General features: G+C 45.1%; 1 protein-coding gene across 3 annotated transcripts in view; it reads right to left on the reverse strand.

Annotated features, from left to right (window-relative positions):
- Nucleotides 1-20,696, reverse strand: part of LOC139536142 (voltage-dependent calcium channel subunit alpha-2/delta-3-like) — a 127,476-nt gene that overhangs the window by 88,258 nt on the left and 18,522 nt on the right. For all 3 annotated transcript variants that reach the window (XM_071336371.1, XM_071336369.1, XM_071336370.1), the window contains exons 5-11: nucleotides 16,875-17,037; nucleotides 13,594-13,725; nucleotides 12,789-12,849; nucleotides 12,216-12,366; nucleotides 11,677-11,751; nucleotides 11,482-11,571; nucleotides 7,189-7,302 (exon numbers count right to left, since the gene is read on the reverse strand). In XM_071336371.1, coding sequence (XP_071192472.1) covers nucleotides 7,189-7,302; nucleotides 11,482-11,571; nucleotides 11,677-11,751; nucleotides 12,216-12,366; nucleotides 12,789-12,849; nucleotides 13,594-13,725; nucleotides 16,875-17,037 — 786 coding nt within the window. The remainder of the gene's footprint in view (nucleotides 1-7,188; nucleotides 7,303-11,481; nucleotides 11,572-11,676; nucleotides 11,752-12,215; nucleotides 12,367-12,788; nucleotides 12,850-13,593; nucleotides 13,726-16,874; nucleotides 17,038-20,696) is intronic.

Consider the following 20,696-nt stretch of genomic DNA (forward strand, 5'->3'; position numbering starts at 1 on the left):
ATTTGAATTGACCAGAAGGTTCTATATAGAACCCCTTTTATTAAATGATTTCCTCTTGCTTCTAGCTAGCCTTTAGTTTGCAACAGAACAGGTTTGTATGAACCTTGCTGTTTGCAACTCTGACCGGAGCAGCAATGTTGCAACATATGAATCCGATCTCTCCCCTGCCTTAGAGAGTTGATCTCTCCCCTGCCTTAGAGAGTCGATCTCTCCCCTGCCTTAGAGAGTCGATCTCTCCCCTGCCTTAGAGAGTTAACGTGTCGGCTAGCAATTTTTCTGACTAGCTGAAATCATGCAGCAGCATCATTAGTATGGATATAAATGTGAATGTAAAATAGCTAAAACAAATGAAAAGGGAGCTTGTTAGTTTGATGTGACTGTTAGCTGCTGTTAGCTGAAATCCACATTACACTTTTCCAAAGAAGCAATAGGTTTTATATAGAACCCCAAATAACGTTTTTTTTCTATGCAAGCCTCACCCCTATTGCTCTTCACGTGGAATCCCTGGAAAGCTATAGGCTACAAAAGCTATAGACCATTTATTTTGACTATTCTTTTTTTTTTAATACAAGACCTAATAGCCTATTTTTTGGAGAGAAGTAGGCTTGCTCTTGCTAATTGCTAAATATAAATTATTCCTAGGCTAAGTGAACTGTCGCACAGGACCGACAGATGAGCCCAGCAAAAAAGATCTAAACAAATTGACAATCATTCCAAAACCACTTGCGCAACGAGACAAGCAATGACATAACGTAAAAGATGCGCAAGCTAATCAGTGTTTGTTGTTCAAAGCACTTTACTGAGGCAATAGTAAGAACAGAACGCAACTCGTCACAAAAACAAATGTCCAAAGAACAAGTGAGGCAGCACAAAGTACAACAACCAAGTACAAAGTACCGGCTCCCACAAATCACGGGTACAAATAAAACCCGGCGCAACCCAGCCGGAAGCGTGCCAACCTAGACAATAAACAATACCCCACACAGACATGGAGGGAACAGAGGGCTAAATACACATAGTTATCATGGGGAGATGTAAACCAGGTGTGTGGAAAACAAGACAAAAAGAATGGAAAAATGAAAAGTCGAGCGGTGATGGCTAGAAGACCGGTGACGCCGAACGCAGCCCGAACAACGAGAGGGACCAACTTTGGCGGAAGTCGTGACACCTGGATGCAACTTCAATTAGCTGTAAAGTGCGAGGTGTGAAAATTCTTGAGCCTAACAATGGCAGGAGAATTTCAAGAATAATATTAGACATTGAGGAAATTGAAACAACTTCTGTCAACGTGTACAAGTCTGGGACAGTAATGGTACAGGGCACCCTCGTGCAGTTCCAGTAGGACTTTATGGGATCAAAGAGAGCACAGCAGGAAAAGCTCTGCCAACCTGAGTGAGTCTGATCACACCTCTTCAAACTGTCCTGCAGATGAAGATAGTCACCCCCCCAACACTGAACACACCCAGGTCCCACAACTGCACTGCTCCTCCAGGGATAAATTCACAGAACTGGAGAGAGACATGGTGGAGCTCAGAGAGCTAGTCCACAAAATCCAGACAGAACAAACCCACAGAAGGTGGAGATGGACGTCTGTCTGAGAGAGCTGGCTGCTATATGGACTGAAGTGAGAGCACTTAAAGGCACACATGGCAGTGAAGGAGGTGAGGAAGCTGAGCAGGAGACTCCCCCAGAGAAGCCAGCAGAACAGCCCACCTCAGACCCGGACTACAACTTCAACACTACAATGGGACAGACAACACAGGACCCAAAACCCAACAGATGCCACCCCCTCCTAACAATCCCCCTGTCAGTTCCCCTGATGGCTCCCTTTCATCCACTGAGCTCATCCACATCCACCGAGGACACACAAAAGCCAGAGATTGTGCTCCTCTAACTCAAATGGCAAATACTTTTGAATGAAGAAATGCAGTGCAACAAAAAACAACACAGAGTTACACATGGGATAAACAAAAGTACAGTCAATAACACAATAGAAAATTCTATATACAGTGTGTGCAAATGGAGTAAGGAGGTAAGGCAATAAATAGGCCATAGTAGCGAAGTAATGACAATTTAGCAAATGAACACTGGAGTGATAGATGTGCAGATGATGATGTGCAAGTAGAAATACTGGTGTGCAAAAAAGTAAATTAAAACAATATGGGGATGAGGTAGGTAGTTGGATGGGCTAGTTACAGATGGGCTATGTATAGCTGCAGCAATCGGTAAGCTGCTCAGATAGCTGATGCTTAAAGTTAGTGAGGGAGATACGTTTCCAACTTCAGCGATATTTAAAAAAATATATATATATATATATTTTTCAATTCGTTCCAGTCATTGGCAGCAGATAACTGGAAGGAAAGGCGGCCAAAGGAGCTGTTGGCTTTGGGGATGACCAGTGAGATCGTGCTACGGGTGGGTGAGCAAGATAAGGCGGAGCTTTACCTAGCAAAGACTTATAGAAGACCTGGAGCCAGTGGGTCTATCGACGAATATGTAGCGAGCGCCAGCCAACGAGAGCATACAGGTCACAGTGGTGGGTAATATATGGGGCTTTGGTGACAAAACGGATGGCATTGTGATAGACTGCATCCAGTTTGCTGAGTAGTGTTGGAGGCTATTTTGTAAATGACATCATCTAGGATCGGTAGGATAGACAGTTTTACAATGGTATGTTTGACTGCAGGATGGATATAGGTCTGTAACAGTTTGGGTCTAGAGTGTCACCCCCTTTGAAGAGGGGGAATACCACGGCAGCTTTCCAATCTTTAGGAGTCTCGAACAATATGAAAGAGGTTGAACAGACTAGTAATAGGGGTTGCAACAATGGCGGCGGATAATTTTAGAAAGAGAGGGTCCAGATTGTCTAGCCAAGCTGATTTGTACGGGTCCAGGTTTTGCAGCTCTTTCAGAACATCTGCTGTTGGCCGGGGTTGGGTGCGGAGCTGTTGGCCGGGGTTGGGGTTCAAGAGGATCAACTTTTTCCCAAGTACAAAGTGGCTAAACTCTGGTGCCCAAATACTAGGCATGCCCTGGATCTGTTGTCAAATGACAGACTAGGGTCCCCCAGACACATCATAATTCACACATGCACAAATTATCTGAGGGCAGAGCAGGAAAGGGTGGCAACAGCACTCAAGGGAGTGACAAAAGCTTCTTCCACTTTCCCAAATGCACAAGTGGTTATCTCCACCCACGCTACCATGAAAATACTTTCACCCTGCCACCATACAGCGGGTGAATGCAAGCATTCGCGAGACTGTGCCTCAACCTGAAGGATACCTGGCCCACCACTCCACCCTGGACTTGAATAGCCTTAATGACCAGGTCCACCTCTACAAGGCAGCAATCCCAACTTTTGCCAGGACCCTGAAGGACGTCACCCTCAACCATAGCCCCTGCACCTCACACAGGAGCAACGGACACGCTGCCCAGACATCCTCCCAGACCTGCAAGATGCCCTCCCGAAGGACCTGCACCGAGAGAACCCACGTCAAGAGGACCTACACCCAGACCACAGGATCACCAGCCGCACCCCAACCAGCTAAGACCACCCCAAGCAAACCCTGGCCACACTCATAGGCCCCCCCATATGAGACCTATGCCCCTTCTACCCGCCCCCATGCCTTGATTGAATGGCGCCGGAGGGGATGGCTGCCGTTTTACGGGCTCTTAACCAACTGTGCTATTTTGTTCGTTTTTGCGTTTAACTTAACTTATTTTTATTACTTATTTTGTAAATAATTGCTGCTACCATCTCTTATGACCGAAAATAACTTCTGGACATCAGAACAGCAATTACTCACCTTGAACATGATAAAGTCATGATTTTTTTCTTTATTAATGAGTCTGACACGAAGGATATACTGCTTTCTCAGGAACTGGCCAAAATCCCTGTCATTTGCGTGAAATTCTGTAGGCGAGTGAGAACCTCCATTACCATCCGTTCTATTGGCCAACGTGCAATCATTCGAAGACAAAATGGATGATATACGATCAAGACTATCCTACCAACGGAACATTAAAAACAGTAATATCTTATGTTTCACCGACTTGTGGCTGAATGAAAACATGGATAATATAGAGCTGGCAGGATTTTCCATGCATCGTCAGGACAGAGAAGCTACGTTTGGTAAGATGAGGGGCGGGGGTGTGTCTTTGTCAATAACAGCTAGTGCGCAATGTCTAAGTCTCGAGGTATTGCTTGCCTGAGGTAGTGTGGTCTACAGTTTATCATAAGGTACTCTATCTACCAAGAGTTCTCATCTATATTATTCATAGCCGTCTAATTAACACCATAAACCAATGCTGACACTAAGACCACACTCAACCAGCTGTATAAGGTCATAAGCAAACAAGAAAATGCTCATCCAGAAGAAGCGCTCCTAGTGGTCGGGGACTTTAATGCAGGCAAACTTAAATCTGTTTTACCTCATTTCTACCAGCTTGTCACATGTGCAACCAGTGGGGGAAAAACTCTAGACCACCTTTACTCCACACACAGAGATGCATACAAAGCCCTCACTCGCGCTCCATTTGGCAAATCTGACCATAATTCTATCATCCTGATTCCTGCTTACAAGCAAAAACTAAAGCATGAAGTACCAGTGACTCGCTTTATACAGAAGTGGTCAGATGACGCAGATGCTAAGTTACAAGACTGTTTTTCTAGCACAGACTGGAATATGTTCCGGGAATCATCCAATGGCATTGAGGAGTATACCACCTCAGTCAGCGGTTTCATCAATAAGTGCTTCGATGACCGTACGTACATATCCCAACCGGAAGCCATGGATTACAGGCAACATCCGCATAGAGCTAAAGGCTAGAGCTGCCGCTTTCAAGTAGTGGGACACTAACCCGGACACTTGTAAGAAATCCTGCTATGCCTTCAGACGAACCATCAAACAGGCAAAGTGTCAATACAGGATTAAGATTGAATCCTACTACACCGGTTCTGATGCTCGTCGGATGTGGCAGGGTTTGAAAACTATTACGAACTACAAAGGGAAACCCAGACGCGAGCTGCCCAGTGACGCGAGCCTACCAGACGAGCTAAATGCCTTCGAGGCAAGCAACATTGAAGCACGCATGAGAGCACCAGCTGTTCCGGATGACTGTGTGATAACGCTCTCGGTAGCTGATGTGAGAAAGACCTTAAAACAGGTCAACATTCACAAAGCCGCGGGGCCAGACGGATTACCAGGACGTGTACTCAAAGCATGCACCAACCGGCAAGTGTCTTCACTGACATTTTCAACCTCTCCCTGACCGAGTCTGTAATACCTACATGTTTTAAGCAGATCACCATAGTCCCTGTGCCCAAGGAAGTGAAGATAACCTGCCTAAAATGATTACTGCCTGTAGCACTCACATTGGTAGCCATGAAGTGCTTGGAAAGAGTGGTCATGGCTCACATCAACAACATCATCCCGGATACCCTAGATCCACTCCAATTCGCATACCGCCCCAACAGATCCACAGATGACGCAATCTCAATCACACTCCACACTGCCCTTTCCCACCTGGACAAAAGGAACACCTATGTGAGAATGCTGTTCATTGACTACAGCTCTGCATAGTCCACAAAGCTCATAACTAAGCTAAGGACCCTGGGACTAAACACCTCCCTTGCAACTGGATCCTGGACTTCCTGACGAGCCGCCCCCAGGTGGTAAGGGTAGGTAACAACATTCGCCACACTGATCCTCAACATAGGGGCTCCTCAGGGGTCTATGCTTAGTCCCCTCCTGTACTCCCTGTTCACCAACGACTGCATGGCCAAACACAACTCCAACACCATCATTCATTTTGCTGATGACCCAACAGTGGTAGGCCTGATTACCGACAATGATGAGACAGCCTATAGGGAGGAGGTCAGAGACCTGGCAGGGTCGTGCCAGGACAACAATCTCTCCCTCAATATGAGTAAGACAAAGGAGCTGATCGTGGACTACAGGAAAAGGCGGGCCGAACAGGCTCCCAATAACATTGACGGGCTGTAGTGGAGCGGGTTGAGAGTTTCAAGTTCCTTGGTGTCCACATCACTAACAAACTATCATGGTCCAATCAAACCAACACAGTTGTGAAGAGGGCACGACAACACCTTTTCCCCCTCAGGAGACTGAAAAGATTTGCCATGGGTCCCCAAATCCTCAAAGTTCTACAGCTGCACCATCGAGAGCATCCTACATCGCCTGATATGGCAACTGCTCGGCATCTGACCATAAGGCGCTACAGAGGGTAGTGCGTACGTCCCAGTACATCACTGGGGCGCCAAGCTTCTTGCCATTCAGGACCTATATACCAGGCGCTGTCAAAGGAAAGCCCATAAAATTGTCAGACTCCAGTCACCCAAGTCATAGACTGTTCTCTCTGCTACCGCAAGGCAAGCGGTACCGGAGCGCCAAGTCTAGGACCAAAAGGCTCCATAACAGCTTCTACCTCCAAGCCATAAGAATGCTGAACAATTAATCAAATGGCCACCCGGACAATTTACATTGACCCCCCCCCCCCCCTCCCTTTTGTTTTTTACACTGCTGCTACTTGCTTTTTATTATCTATGCATAGTCACTTTACCCCTACCTACATGTAGAAATTACCTCGACTAACCTGGACCCCCCCCTCACATTGACTCGGTACCGGTTCCTCCTGTATATAGCCTCGTTATTATTTTGTGTTACTTTTATTATTATTTTTACTTAAGAAAATATTTACCAAATAAATTTAACTCTTTCTTGAACTGCATTGTTGGTTAAGGACTTGTAAGTAAGCATTTCACGGAAAGGTCTAAACCTGTTGTATTCAGCGCATGTGACAAATAAAGTTCGATTTGCACGCTGCCTATAAAATGGTGACAACTGAGCTGCACTTCATAACCTCCTGCCAAATGTTTGACCATATTAGAGAGACCTATTTCCCTCAGATCCAATTTTGATGAATTCCCATATCTATTGGGTGAAATACCACACTGTGCAATCACACCAGCAAGATTTGTGACCTGTTGCAACAAGAAAGGGGCAACCAGTGAAGAACAAACACCATTGTTAATACAACATATATTTATTTTCCCTTTTGTACTTGAACTATTTGCACATCATTACAACACGGTATATATAATATTTTAACTATCTTTTGGAATTTTTTTGAGTGTAATGTTTACGAGAGAGAGAGAGATCAATTTCTCACCTTTCTGTCTGGCCAGTTGAACTTGGCGAAAACATCGTCGTACATCTGTGTGGCCCCGTCAGTCACAAGCATGATGGCCTGGCTACACACACTGCCATGCCCAGTCTGGTTAAACTACAGATACACACACATTCAGGAAAAGAGTTGAGATTTGAGTCTGGGACTGTGTTGCACTTCAGTTGCAAAAATACAGGCTTGTGACTTGACTATAGTTATAGGCATATTTTAGTTAATTGAAGTTCAGATGATTAATTTATATATATATATAGACAATTATCGACTAGATTATTTAAAACATTTCTAATAAGGAAACTCATTGAGTTGAACCAGATCTCCATCATCATCAGGACAAAATGATGACTGCTTTTGCACCATTATTCAGAGGGCCACCCACCAAAAATGTCTTGTTCCGTGACCCAAAAACAGCAGTGTACAATTTCAGCAACAGTTTGTAGATAATGTTATGAACATGAATACGGTGTGATTAAAAACTTGAAGTTGCACATTATTTAGCTTTGAAATCACAGAGCATCTTGGGTAATTTCCCTAGCAACGTTCCGACGTTGTTTCACCTTCGTTACTTTTTTTGCACACTGGCGCACAGAACTATTTGTGTGTTCGTCCATGCATCAGCTCAAGCAACACGTGTTACCTTCATTGATCCAGATGAACCCCGAAATGAGAAAATGTTTTAACCACGTACAGTATGAAGACATTTTTGGCAGCTGTATAGAGAGCAATAGTAATGTCGTCTTTCTGTAGGCACTGACACCACCTGTCACGTGTGCTCCCTCTCGGCCTCTAGGTCACCAGGCTGCTCGTCTATAGCGCACACCTATCACCAGCGATACGCGCATTTGCGCATTATGACACTCACCTGGACTCCATCACCTCCTTGATTACCTGCCCTTTATATGTCACTCCCTTTGGTTTCTTCCCCAGTTGTCATTGTTTCAGGTCGGTGCGCTGTTTGTGTTTTTAGCGTACATCGTTACACCACCATGGTTCGTTGGCCAAATTATGGGGAACTGAATGGTGTTTTTGGATAAATGCTGAAAACAAGGTCTGCGGTTAACACAGGTTTAGGAGATCATATATGTTTTGTTCTATGAGATAAAGATTATCAGCTAACGTACATTTTTGTGAATTTTGAAGCATTTGTCATTAAAAAAACACCAAGGCTTCATAATTCATAAAGATCATGTTAACTGACTGGTATTACCTCCATAGAACAAAACGTATCAGATCTCCAAAGTGTGTGTTAACCTCTGACCTTATTTTTGGCATTTATCCCAAAACCCTATTCTTTCCCCATTTAATATCCCCCCTAGGGATGGCTGTACGAACCAGACTTAACTAATTTAGGACTACAAGCTGGCGAGCTCTATTAAGCTTAGAAGGGCCATTGTTGCTCTTGCCTACTAGCAAAACTAAAGACAGCATAACGTTTGCTAGCTAACACAGCTCTCAAAACAAGAAAGGTCCCGACAGCTAAATAAAGCGCTGTTCTGCCATCTGAGAAAAATCTATTTTGCATGTTTCAACAGCTTCTTATCTCATATTATTTTGGGATTCCTCCGGTTCGGTACATGTGTTTCTTTCTGCAAGCATGTACAATGGAACTTGTGTAAAAATTGTAACCAAGATGTAACATGGCAACCTCATAATGTTGCGAGGAGAAATGATAAAAAATGTGCTATGATTTCAAATTGTACCTTTTGATTTACAATATTTAACTAATGTGCAGCTTTTACAAGTTTTGAATGACACAGTGTTTATATTCATAAAATCATCTATTAAGATGTTGAATTTTTTAGTTTTGTTTCCTGGGTCACGGAATGCCTTTTCAGAAGCCTTTTTTTGTGTGGATGGCCTTGGACTACATGGTCTTCACGACAGCCAGCTGACTATTGTAACGGCTCTCGTTATTAGAAGGAAGAGTGGACCAAGGCGCAGCGTGGTAGGCGTACATCGTAACTTTATTGATGACACCAAACAAAATAACAAAGTCAAAAACACGAAAGCACACAGTTCTGTAAGGCTAAGAAACTAAACAGAAAACAAGATCCCACAAAACCCAAAAGGAAAATGACAACATATATGATCCCCAATCAGAGACAACGATAGACAGCTGCCTCTAATTGGGAACCACACTCGGCCAAAAACAAAGAAATAGAAAACATAGACTTTCCCACCCGAGTCACACCCTGACCTAACCAAACATAGAGAATAATAAGGATCTCTAAGGTCAGGGTGTGACAAGTATCTTCAAAAACGAGCAACATTTATCCACGGGGCATGTTCATCTGTCCTCTAATCCTATCCCATCTCTGTCTTTGAGGCCTGGGCTAACTTTGAGACAGACCTGGGTTCATATACTATTTGAAATCATTTCAAATCCTGGGCTTGAGCTTGCATGACACAATGGAAACAATATGAAATACGAAATAAAAACCCTGCCCATTTGACACTCCAGGCAGGCTAAAGAAAATGCTAAAGATTTCAAATAGTATTTGAACCCAGGTCCGCTTTGAAACTCAGCTGCCTGTCACCTCTGCCCTTGGCCATGCCTGTAATGTCTGTTTTTGTTGCTGATGTCTGATGATGTCCGATACTGGCGTTCCATCAGGGACTAAAACACAGATAATCTCTTTGTAAATAAACTGGGAAGTGCAGCCCACATTAATCTGATGGCAGAAGATGCATGGTGGTAATTAAATAGCTTATTGACCTGTGACAGAGGGAATGTGGAGAAATAGAGCATTGTGGAGTGAGCACCATTATTGCCGTCTAAAAGCTGCTGAGCTGAGCATGGCTCTGCTCCCAGAACACACCGGCAGCAGCGTTTGTGAGAGTGTGTGTGGAGACAGACATACATACACACACAGGATTACAATACCGCACGGACTGTCTCTCTTGACACACACATCCCTCACACATGCATGCACAGTGGTCTCCACACACACTGCAGATTACCACAAGTTGACCTTGCTCAGAGCATCCCTTAAAGCTAAAGAGTTACGGTAGATATGTCAAAGAGACCAATATAAACACAGCATATGGAGCAAATGATTTAAATGTATTTTGTCAACAATATGGTCAATGCTAAGAGCAGTTTTAGAGCTAGGCAGGTTTGTCAGAGGCAGAGAACTGTAAATAAGGCAGCATTGGATCAAACTAACAGCATTGAAAGCCTGTCCACCACAGTGAACTACACAGAAAAATAAAGATATACCACCCAGATAGACCATAATGTTTAGAACAGATTCAGGGTAGAATACATGATACCATGGTAGGATTTGAGTTTTGACAAATGTGGAGATGATGGGAACATGTGGTGATCAGTATTATGGTCAAGGTGTGTTTTTGATCAGACAACAGTGCTGCTTCTAGCAGAGAAACACACAAACACATCCAGGCAACCCTAGTCTTGATACACCACTAGTCAATTGCTTTCTACCTTTGATCTGCTCTGCTAAGGGATAGTATAGAGAATAAAATGGCCATAGCCCAGTTAGAATCCATCCCGTCCATTTACCAAGGTGGTAGCCTAGCCTAGAGTAGCAATGTATTTCACACTCAGCCTATTGGCCGCCTGATTACCATATTCATTGCACTAGATTTAATTAATCAGACAAATGCAGACGTTGAAGCCGTGCTCCCAGGGCCCGGTGCGGAGCGGTGCGACAGACCGCTAGCCTGAAAACAGAGAGATAAAAGGAGAGGCTCCTGGTCTTATCTCCACCGGCTTTGTGTTACGATCATCCTCCTTATTAATCAGTACTGTTAATTACAACCATTAATCATCCTTCAGAATAGATGTGCCTGTGTTTGCAGGGCGGAATGGGGGACAGAAGGGATTGCGGCGAAGAGTTTCGAACGGTAGACAGGGAAGAGACGCGCTATATTCAGAGCTTGAGAATAAGTATGTACACCTTGCTGGAGTGTACTGATGCTGCTCCGTTTAAATCACTCAATTAGGTTGGGAAGTGAAAACTACTGTGCCTGAACTAATTGCCTTTCTACTCTAACTTCTCTGGCATGGATCCAAGTGTGTTTACGTATTTGTTGTTCAATCATGTAAAAAGTAATTCTGGAATTAAACCAAAGTCTGAGACACATTTGAGAATTTTTTTGTTTCAAGTTGTTTGTTTCATTTGGTCTCTGCTCTAGTATGTGATATGGATACAAAGACGCAGTACATGTAACTACTGTATATTAGTCTGTGCAATATCTGTGTTGGACGAATGAATGAATGAATTCAGGGGGGTTAAAGCCAGAGGCTGAACTTACATCATTTAGAATGGTGAATGCTTCGGTAAGAGCATCACCCAGCAGACCAATCCCTTTGGCAAACAGCTTGTCCAGATGTTCTCTAAAATGCTAACAGGAAAGAGGTAAACATACAGTATGATTTGAGTGATAATCAAACACATTCCCTCTGATATGATCTACATACAATTATGTGTGTGTTAATGAGGAACTTACAGCTTTATTGTTTCTGTCTGCTCGTACCAGTGTACCATTCAGACAAGGCTCCACATAGTGAATCTCTTGATTGTACTGTGAACAGACATATGGAGAGGGTTAGCTTTGAGTGGAATATCACGATAAGAGTACAGACACATACACACACATTCTAGACATACCTATTCATTTTCTAGATATGGTTTTAGATATGAGGTAGGATAATCCTAAACACGGTATAGAAAAACTAGCAGCAGAAACCCCATATAAACTCAGATAAACAGAAGCTAAAAACCAGCAGCAGATACACCATATAAACAGAGAAGCTAAAAATGCTAAGGGTGATATATTAAGCAGACCCCCCCCCAACACACACAAACTCCAGCACACACACACACACACACACACACACACACACACACACACACACACACACACACACACACACACACACACACACACACACACACACACACACACACACACACACACACACACACACACACACACACACACACACACACACACACACACACAGAGATCAGTTCAATCAGACTGACAGCGATGATGTTGAAGAAGTCGTCGTCTCCCAGTGTGTCCAGTATAGAGGAGACAGTCTGTCTGGCGATGGTCAGTCTCAGGCCCTTCATACTGCCACTCACGTCTACTAGAATCACCACGTCTTTAGGAGATGTCGCTGCCTGGATGTACCTGACCATGGAGGGATGACACAAGTATACACACACTAACCAGAACGTCAGTTCTATCTATCTATCTATCTATCTATCTATCTATCTATCTATCTATCTATCTATCTATCTATCTATCTATCTATCTATCTATCTATCTATCTATCTATCTATCTATCTATCTATCTATCGGGGGTATATAGCGTGTGGCATAACAACACAAAACATGCTGCCCAAACTTGGACTGCAATGCAGCAAACACTGACTGGAATCAATGCAGAGCTAAAGCAACACACAACACATTAACAAAATACACGACAGGGATCAAGATTTTGCCATAATGTACACTGCACAAACAAGTAAAGCATGATATTGTAGGCTACACAGCAAGAGGAAAAACAGTTTCATCATTGGCTAACGCTGACCTATTGTGAAAAAGCATACCATTTCCTGTTCCTGCAGTCAAAGGCGATGACCCCGTGTTCGTCTGGATGCCATTTGACCCCTGGAACCATGAAGAGAAAGACACTTAGCTAGATACACAGCACATTACGTTACAGAGTCATACAGAGTGTAAGGACATTCCGGAGCCAACTACAGACTACAAAATGTCTTTAGAAATGGGGGTTCAATACCCAGGTCTGTCTTTCCTTGCTATGTGTGTCTCAATAGAAATTGAGAGGAGAGTGGAGTCTAATGATGCCACATCCGTGAAGGTCACAGTGCTACGTTACATGTCCTACACACTAACAATACACTAGTCTCATTGGAACTAATGCATAACATTATCCACACACAGTCAGGCAGGGCACATTGGTGGTGGGTGACTTTAAATGATATGACTGTAATGTGAAGGGAATTCGATGAAGGGCTTTATATATGAAATAACACTTTCTGTATCACCTCTAATTTCCCATACATGTATCTGTGGTGTTATAGTACTGCAGTCAGCACGGTCACTGCCGGTGCTCTAATGAACCCTTAGCTCTGCCTTAGCTCTGGACTGTGTTGCAGTGTGCTGCTGCAGGAGCTGGACTCACAGTTGCAGCTCACATTCTGATTAATTTGTCTTATGCATCCTCTCTGATGGTCTGTAAAATTACAACATTAGCAAAGTCACCCTTTGAGTGATTCCATTTCATTTTCCCCCATTTTCGTACAGTGACTGCTTCCTGCGTTTTGCCCCTCCCCCACTCTCCCCCACACAATCACGCACGCACACACACACACACACACACACACAACTCACCGGGATACTGCCTAAAGAAGCCCTTGGCACTGCCAAAGTACTGCCATATCAGGGACGGATCTTTTTCAAAGTTATCCACAAACACTTTATTCAAGGCCTCTGACCAATACACCCCATTCACTATGGCAGGATCTGAGAGAGAGAGAGAGAGAGAGAGAGAGAGAGAGACTGTTCATTTGTTATTGTTTATTTCACTTGCTTTGGCAATGTAAACATATGTTTCCCATGCCAATAAAGCCCCTTAAATGGAATTGAATTGAGAGAGAGAGAGAGAGAGAGAGAGAGAGACAGAGAAATAGAGAGGACATTGCTTTGGCAATGTTAACATATGTTTCCCATGCCAATAAAGCCCACTGAATTGAATTGAATAGAGAGGGAGGAGGGAGGGGAGAGAGACAGAGAGAGGGGAGGAGAGAAACAGATGAGGAGGAGGGGAAGAGAGAGACCATGTGAGAGAGAGAACACCAAATTGAGACGCTGCATGCAGAATTCTGCAAAAAATATCCTCCGTGTACAACGTAAAACACCAAATAATGCACACAGAGCATTTAGGCCGATACCTGGTAATTATCAAAATCCAGAAAAGAGCCTTTAAATTCTACAACCACCTAAAAGGAAGCAATTCCCAAACCCTCCATAACAAAGCCATCACGTACAGAGAAATGAACCTGGAGAAGAGCCCCCTAAGGAAGCTGGTCCTGGGGCTCTGTTCACAAACAAAAACACACCCCACAGACCCCCAGGACAGCAACACAATTAGACCCAACCAAATCATGAGAAAACAAAAAGATAATTACTTGACACATTGGAAAGAATTTACAACAAAAAAAACAGAGCAAACTAGAATGCTATTTGGCCCTAAACAGAGAGTACACAGTGGCAGAATACCTGACCACTGTGACTGAACCAAAAGTAAGGAAATCTTTGACTATGTACAGACTCAGTGAGCATAGCCTTGCTATTGACAAAGGCCCGCCGAAGGCAGACCTGGCTCTCAAGAGAAGACAGGCTATGTGCACACTGCCCACAAAATGAGGTGGAAACTGAGCTGCTCTTCCTAACCTCCTGCCAAATTAGAGACACATATTTCTCTCAGATTACATAGACCCACAAAGAATTCGAAAACAACTCCCATATCTACTGGGTGAAATTCCACAGTGTGCAATCACAGCATGAAAAGAGCAACCAGTGAAGAACAAACACCATTGTAAATACAAAGTACATTTATGTTTATTTATTTTCCCTTATGTACTTTACTATTTGCACATCATTACAACACTGTATATAGACATAATATGACATTTGAAATGTATTTTTGTTTAGGAACTTCTGTGAGTGTAATGTTTATTGTTAATTGTTTTGTTGATTTCACAATAAAGCCCCTTAAATTGAAATTGAGATACACTCAGAAAAAAGGGTTCCTAAAGGGTTCTTCGGGCTGTCCCCATAGGAGAACCCTTTGTAGTTCCAGATAGAACCCTTTCTACAGAGGGTTCTACATGGAACCCAAAAGTGTTCTACCTGCAATTAAAAAGGGTTCTTCAAAGGATTCCCATATGGGGCTGGCAGAAGAACCCTTTAAGGTTCTAGATAACACATTTTTTTCTAAGAGTGTAATAACAAAGGTAATAATGGTCATAATCTCCATGAACACTGAACACAGGAGTGCTGGACCGTTGACCTTTGGCCTTTATTGATCCCTCTGGTGGAGGGACAAACAGTGTGACTAAATAATGCCCTCCCATCCTTCTGCTGCATGGTCTCCACACACACGCGTACGCGCACACACACACACTGAGGCTCTCAGATAGCCTCCCATTGTGCAGAGAACAGAGGGGGTGGGGACACTGAGGAGGCCATTATAGACAGACAAAAGAGACCCAGGGCTACACAGAGACAGGTGACACACTGAGCTATAAAACAAATAACAGCTGAACATTAAGTCACTGCAAGAGACACAACCCCATCCCTTCTTTTCTCCTCTCCCTTCCCTCTTCTCCTCACTCACTCCATTGTCTTTGAAAGGCCTGTAGTGTGACTGCTCTCTCTATCTTTGGGCCATTATGGATCCCTTCTCTAACTCCACTCTCTACCCCCACCCTCTTCCGCGCTCTATCTCCACCCCCTTGCACCCTCTACCCCCTCCCTCTACCCATGCCCTCTACCTCCGCCCTCTACCCCCTCCCTCTACCTCCGCCCTCTACCCCCTCCCTCTACCTCCACCCTCTACTCCCTCCCTCTACCCCCGCCCTTTACCCCCTCCCTCTACCTCCATCCTCTACCCCCTCCCTCTACCCCCTCCCCCTCCCCCCTCGCCCTCTACCCCCTCCCTCTACCTCCGCCCTCTACTCCCTCCCTCTACCCACGCCCTCTACCCACGCCCTCTACCTCCGCCCTCTACCCCCCGCCCTCTACCCCCGCCCTCTACCCCCTCCCCTCTACCTCCCCAGCCCTCTACCCACGCCCTCTACCCCTCCCTCTACCTCCACCCTCCACCACGCCCTCTACCCACGCCCTCTACCCACGCCCTCTACCCACGCCCTCTCACCTCCGCCCTCTATTCCCCGCCCTCTACCCCCTCCCTCTACCTCCACCCTCTACCAACGCCCTCTACCCCCGCCCTCTACCTCCACCCTCTACCAACGCCCTCTACCCCCCGCCCTCTACCCCCGCCCTCTACCTCCACCCTCTACCAATGCCCTCTACCTCCGCCCTCTACCCCCTCTACCTTCTACCTCCGCCCTCTACCCCCTCCTTCTACCTCCGCCCTCTACCCCCTCCCTCTACCTCCGCCCTCTACTCCCTCCCTCTACCCACGCCCTCTACCCACGCCCTCTACCTCCGCCCTCTACCCCCTCCTTCTACCTCCACCCTCTACCTCCGCCCTCTACCCCCCTCCCTTTACCCCCGCCCTCTACTACTTTTACTCAAGTAGTATTTTACTGAGTGACTTTCACTTTTACTTAAGTCATTTTCTATTAAGGTATCTAAACTCAAGTATGACAATTGGATACTTTTTCCACCACTGCAAAAAGATGGCGCGTTTCACTTTTTAAAATTGGAAATTCAATTATTTTCTTGAATTGACATGAAATGTACCCCAAATCTGCTTCTCACACAATTCAATAGATTTTTATTGTCCCAGAAGTACAATTTAGTTGCCGCCATGAACTCTTATGACACCTCACGTGGGGGAGCTCCTACTTTTCCATATCTGCACACATATACACCCACTTAAACTATTATGCACTATATTGACAGTGATCTCTGAGTGTCCCTACCTTTGTTATACATGTTGGTGGGCACCTGCACCACACTGAGGCTGAGGTTGACTGACAGGTTGTTGAAGTGTTCATTGGGTTCGAGGACAAACTCTCCTCCCAGCTCCACGTTGTTGCCCTCCTCATCCACCTCGTTGATCAGCACCGCGTTGAAGTACTCATACTGTGGAACAGACATGGTACACATAGAGTTAACAGAGTTAACATCCACATTGTTAATCAGTACCGCGTTGAAGTACTCATACTGGGGAGGAATAGACACAGTGCAGATACTGTATATAGAGTTAAAATCCAACTCAACAATCAGATCAGCACTGCGTTGAAGTACTCATACTGGGGAGGAAAACAACAGAGTTAACATCCACAGTGTTAATCAGCACTGCGTTGAAGTACTCATACTGGGGAGGAAAACAACAGAGTTAACATCCACAGTGTTAATCAGCACTGTGTTGAAGTACTCATACTGGGGAGGAAAACAACAGAGTTAACATCCACAGTGTTAATCAGCACTGCGTTGAACTACTCATACTGGGGAGGAAAACAACAGAGTTAACATCCACATTGTTAATCAGCACTGCGTTGAACTACTCATACTGGGGAGGAAAACAACAGAGTTAACATCCACAGTGTTAATCAGCACTGCGTTGAACTACTCATACTGGGAGGGAAACAACAGAGTTAACATCCACAGTGTTAATCAGCACTGTGTTGAAGTACTCATACTGGGGAGGAAAACAACAGAGTTAACATCCACATTGTTAATCAGCACTGCGTTGAAGTACTCATACTGGGGAGGAAAACAACAGAGTTAACATCCACAGTGTTAATCAGCACTGTGTTGAAGTACTCATACTGGGGAGGAAAACAACAGAGTTAACATCCACAGTGTTAATCAGCACTGCGTTGAACTACTCATACTGGGGAGGAAAACAACAGAGTTAACATCCACATTGTTAATCAGCACTGCGTTGAACTACTCATACTGGGGAGGAAAACAACAGAGTTAACATCCACAGTGTTAATCAGCACTGCGTTGAAGTACTCATACTGGGGAGGGAAACAACAGAGTTAACATCCACAGTGTTAATCAGCACTGTGTTGAAGTACTCATACTGGGGAGGAAAACAACAGAGTTAACATCCACATTGTTAATCAGCACTGCGTTGAAGTACTCATACTGGGGAGGAAAACAACAGAGTTAACATCCACAGTGTTAATCAGCACTGTGTTGAAGTACTCATACTGGGGAGGAAAACAACAGAGTTAACATCCACAGTGTTAATCAGCACTGCGTTGAAGTACTCATACTGGGGAGGAAAACAACAGAGTTAACATCCACAGTGTTAATCAGCACTGCGTTGAACTACTCATACTGGGGAGGAAAACAACAGAGTTAACATCCACAGTGTTAATCAGCACTGCGTTGAAGTACTCATACTGGGGAGGAAAACAACAGAGTTAACATCCACAGTGTTAATCAGCACTGCGTTGAAGTACTCATACTGGGGAGGAAAACAACAGAGTTAACATCCACAGTGTTAATCAGCACTGTGTTGAAGTACTCATACTGGGGAGGAAAACAACAGAGTTAACATCCACAGTGTTAATCAGCACTGCGTTGAACTACTCATACTGGGGAGGAAAACAACAGAGTTAACATCCACAGTGTTAATCAGCACTGCGTTGAACTACTCATACTGGGGAGGAAAACAACAGAGTTAACATCCACAGTGTTAATCAGCACTGCGTTGAAGTACTCATACTGGGGAGGAAAACAACAGAGTTAACATCCACAGTGTTAATCAGCACTGCGTTGAAGTACTCATACTGGGGAGGAAAACAACAGAGTTAACATCCACAGTGTTAATCAGCACTGCGTTGAAGTACTCATACTGGGGAGGAAAACAACAGAGTTAACATCCACAGTGTTAATCAGCACTGCGTTGAAGTACTCATACTGGGGAGGGAAACAACAGAGAGTTCACATCCAACTCCTCCATCAGTTTCAATAGGCTCGTGGCTATCAAGTGGTACTGTATTTGTCTTGACGTCCCAGACCCTGATGAGAAAAACACAAAGTGTTACATAAAGGGATATCCTTAGTAATGAGGTCAAAATACATTACAGCTGCACTTAGATGCCGTAATTATACAGGAACTATTTTTTATTTATTTAACTAGGCAAGTCAGTTGAGAACAAATTCTTATTTACAATGACGGCCTACCCCGGCCAAACCTGGGCCAATTGTGCGCCGCCCTATGGGACTCCCAATTACGGCCAGATGTGATACAGCCTGGATTTTAACCAGGGACTGAAGTGACACCTCTTGCACGGAGATGCAGTGCCTTAGACCGCTGAACCAGGGTGTCTGTAGTGACGCCTCTTGCACGGAGATGACGTGCCTTAGACCGCTGAACCAGGGTGTCTGTAGTGACGCCTCTTGCACGGAGATGACGTGCCTTAGACCGCTGAACCAGGGTGTCTGTAGTGACGCCTCTTGCACTGAGATGACGTGCCTTAGACCGCTGAACCAGGGTGTCTGTAGTGACGCCTCTTGCACTGAGATGACGTGCCTTAGACCGCTGAACCAGGGTGTCTGTAGTGACACCTCTTGCACTGAGATGACGTGCCTTAGACCGCTGAACCAGGGTGTCTGTAGTGACACCTCTTGCACGGAGATGACGTGCCTTAGACCGCTGAACCAGGGTGTCTGTAGTGACACCTCTTGCACGGAGATGACGTGCCTTAGACCGCTGAACCAGGGTGTCTGTAGTGACACCTCTTGCACTGAGATGACGTGCCTTAGACCACTGAACCAGGGTGTCTGTAGTGACGCCTCTTGCACGGAGATGACGTGCCTTAGACCGCTGAACCAGGGTGTCTGTAGTGACGCCTCTTGCACTGAGATGACGTGCCTTAGACCGCTGCGCCACTTGGGAACTAGAGTCAAGCTAAACATTTTTAAAATGAAGTGGAGGTTACAGCCAGTCTAGCAGTGGAGGTGAGCTGTGCTGCTCAGCTCTCTGTCTGGACAATGAGGTTAATTAAGAGAACAATCAGACTTCTCTGAAGTGTAACTCTGCTTTGTGATTGGCCTGTTCTTCACAGTGCTGAACCCCTGGACCAGCTTAGAGGAGAGACTCTTTCATTCTGTCTAAGCAGCCTAGCTCTGGACTGACTGGCCCTGTTTGCCAGTGAAGGGCTTGGGGAGAGGCAGGGAGGGAGGGAGAGGAGTAGGGGGTGTGTGATGGACTCTGTGGCGTACTTGGGGGAGGCCACACGGGCATCACCATAAAGCAGGGCCTGACAGCTCATACCACGCCTGGGCGCCCCTCTGACGGTCCGAGGAAGGTAGGAGGGGAGGAAGGAGGGAGGAGAGGAACGTGCATGCTCAGCAGAAGTGATAGGACTGTAGAGAGAGGCCCGTTAACCATCAGCAGGGTTATTACTGTAGTGTAGAGCAGGCCAGGCCAGACAGGGGACACTGCGGCTCCATGGCCGAGACGCTCCATTGGCTCTTACTGTAGGTTACTGTACACCACTGCTGCAGCGAGACGGGGCCTACCGTACCAGGGCTGGCTGTATAGGTAGTTGCTTGTGGGTCTAATACCCTCAACCCTGAATTTTTCACAATGTCCTTGCAAGCACGGTTCCATGCAGCAACTATGGGATGGATGCATAACAAGGCCAGGAAGACTACAGTTTGGCATGGTTTGGCTTGTTTCAGTAGTGTGAAATGGGTATAACTGGTTTAAACCCGGGCTGACTGAGCTTGCTACATAAAGCTTATTAAAGAGCAGTGTGCAAGTTTATTTTTCTCAT

The sequence above is a fragment of the Salvelinus alpinus genome, chromosome 12 (genome assembly GCF_045679555.1).
Source record: "Salvelinus alpinus chromosome 12, SLU_Salpinus.1, whole genome shotgun sequence".
Lineage (NCBI taxonomy): Eukaryota > Metazoa > Chordata > Actinopteri > Salmoniformes > Salmonidae > Salvelinus > Salvelinus alpinus.